General features: G+C 37.4%; 1 protein-coding gene across 1 annotated transcript in view; it reads right to left on the bottom strand.

The window, feature by feature from the left end:
- Window positions 1-290: 290 nt before the first annotated feature.
- Window positions 291-1,312, bottom strand: part of LOC104954971 (caspase-9-like) — a 5,095-nt gene continuing 4,073 nt past the window's right edge. Inside the window, exons 8-9 of the mRNA XM_010782189.1 lie at window positions 1,009-1,118; window positions 291-932 (exon numbers count right to left, since the gene is read on the bottom strand). Coding sequence (XP_010780491.1) covers window positions 828-932; window positions 1,009-1,118 — 215 coding nt within the window. The 3' untranslated portion in view covers window positions 291-827. The remainder of the gene's footprint in view (window positions 933-1,008; window positions 1,119-1,312) is intronic.

Genomic DNA, 1,312 nt, shown 5'->3' with positions numbered 1-1,312 from the left:
AAAAAGAACACAATGGTGCTCTAGGAGGAGATTCAGGTGATAAGGTGGGGGGGGGGTTACCTTGGTTGGTTATTGGCTAATGGTTACACAAGCCAAAAAAAGTTATGACATCATAAAGTGGCCAAAATCTGATCAGCTCATTTTCAGACAGGTTTTTATATAAATGGACAATCTCTTTACGGAGAAGGGACACATGTTTATGTATAATAGACATGAAAAAGTGGATTTTGCATAATACAGTAGGTGACCTTTAAATTAGAAGCAGCGATACAGATAAAAATAACTTTGCATTCATTTGTGCGTTGTATTTTAGAAGAGACATAACTTCACATTTGTTTATGAACATTTATAAGAAAGCAACGTCTTTAATATCAATTTTCAGAGTACAAATGAAACATCACGTTGATTGTCTACTCTTGAAATTCGACAGCTGCTTGTGTCAATGAGACATCAAGCCTATAAACTGGAGAACATTTTCACAGTACATAAATATTTTCTACACCATTACCCAAAAAGTTAAAAGAATTAAAAACATTACAAGATGTGACAAACAATAGAAATGTACACTAAGACATGATTGTGTCTGTAAAAACAATTGAACAAGTTCATACACTTCAGAAATCCCAATTGCACAATGATGTTATTTGCACTATTTTCTTTCTCATGTTTCAAGTGTATTGTATGTTGCATTGTTTGAGGAGCCTGAGGCTTAGATTTCCATTACCAACAACTACACTCTAGCTATTGTGCATATGACAATAAACCCTTTGAATCTTTGAAATTACATCCATGAAGTAAACTTTCCTTTCCTGAACGGAACTCTACCGCTATGCTTGGGTTTGAAAGTAGAGAAGCTTGCGGAGGAAGTTAAAGGAACCAGGCATTTGTTTGTAGAGCCCTTTTGCTGAGTTTTGAGAGACTTCATGGTTGACCTGACAAAAAGCACAAACAACAATCAGATGTGTCCATGTTGGAAATTAAAAAAGCTCTAAATGGTAAAAAGCTCACCATCATCAACATTGTGACCAAGTCATCGGAAGCAGCATTTTCCTCAAGAATACCATCGAGTGTCTCCACGTACCAGGAGCCTGACTGGGTGTCTCTCCAGGAAACATAACCTGCGTTTGTCACAAAAGGCATTAGAAGGACATACAAAGCAAGTGTATCTCTAGAGTTATCAATCAGGTGAATAATTGCAACACACACACACACACACACACACACACACACACACACACACACTCTCTCTACTACAACACACACACACCACACACACACACACACACACACACACACACACTACTCTCTACTA

The sequence above is a fragment of the Notothenia coriiceps genome, unplaced genomic scaffold, assembly GCF_000735185.1.
Source record: "Notothenia coriiceps isolate Sejong01 unplaced genomic scaffold, NC01 NC01_scaffold00024359, whole genome shotgun sequence".
Lineage (NCBI taxonomy): Eukaryota > Metazoa > Chordata > Actinopteri > Perciformes > Nototheniidae > Notothenia > Notothenia coriiceps.
The sequence above is the reverse complement of the archived record's forward strand: the minus strand, read 5'-3'. Positions and strand labels throughout refer to the sequence as shown.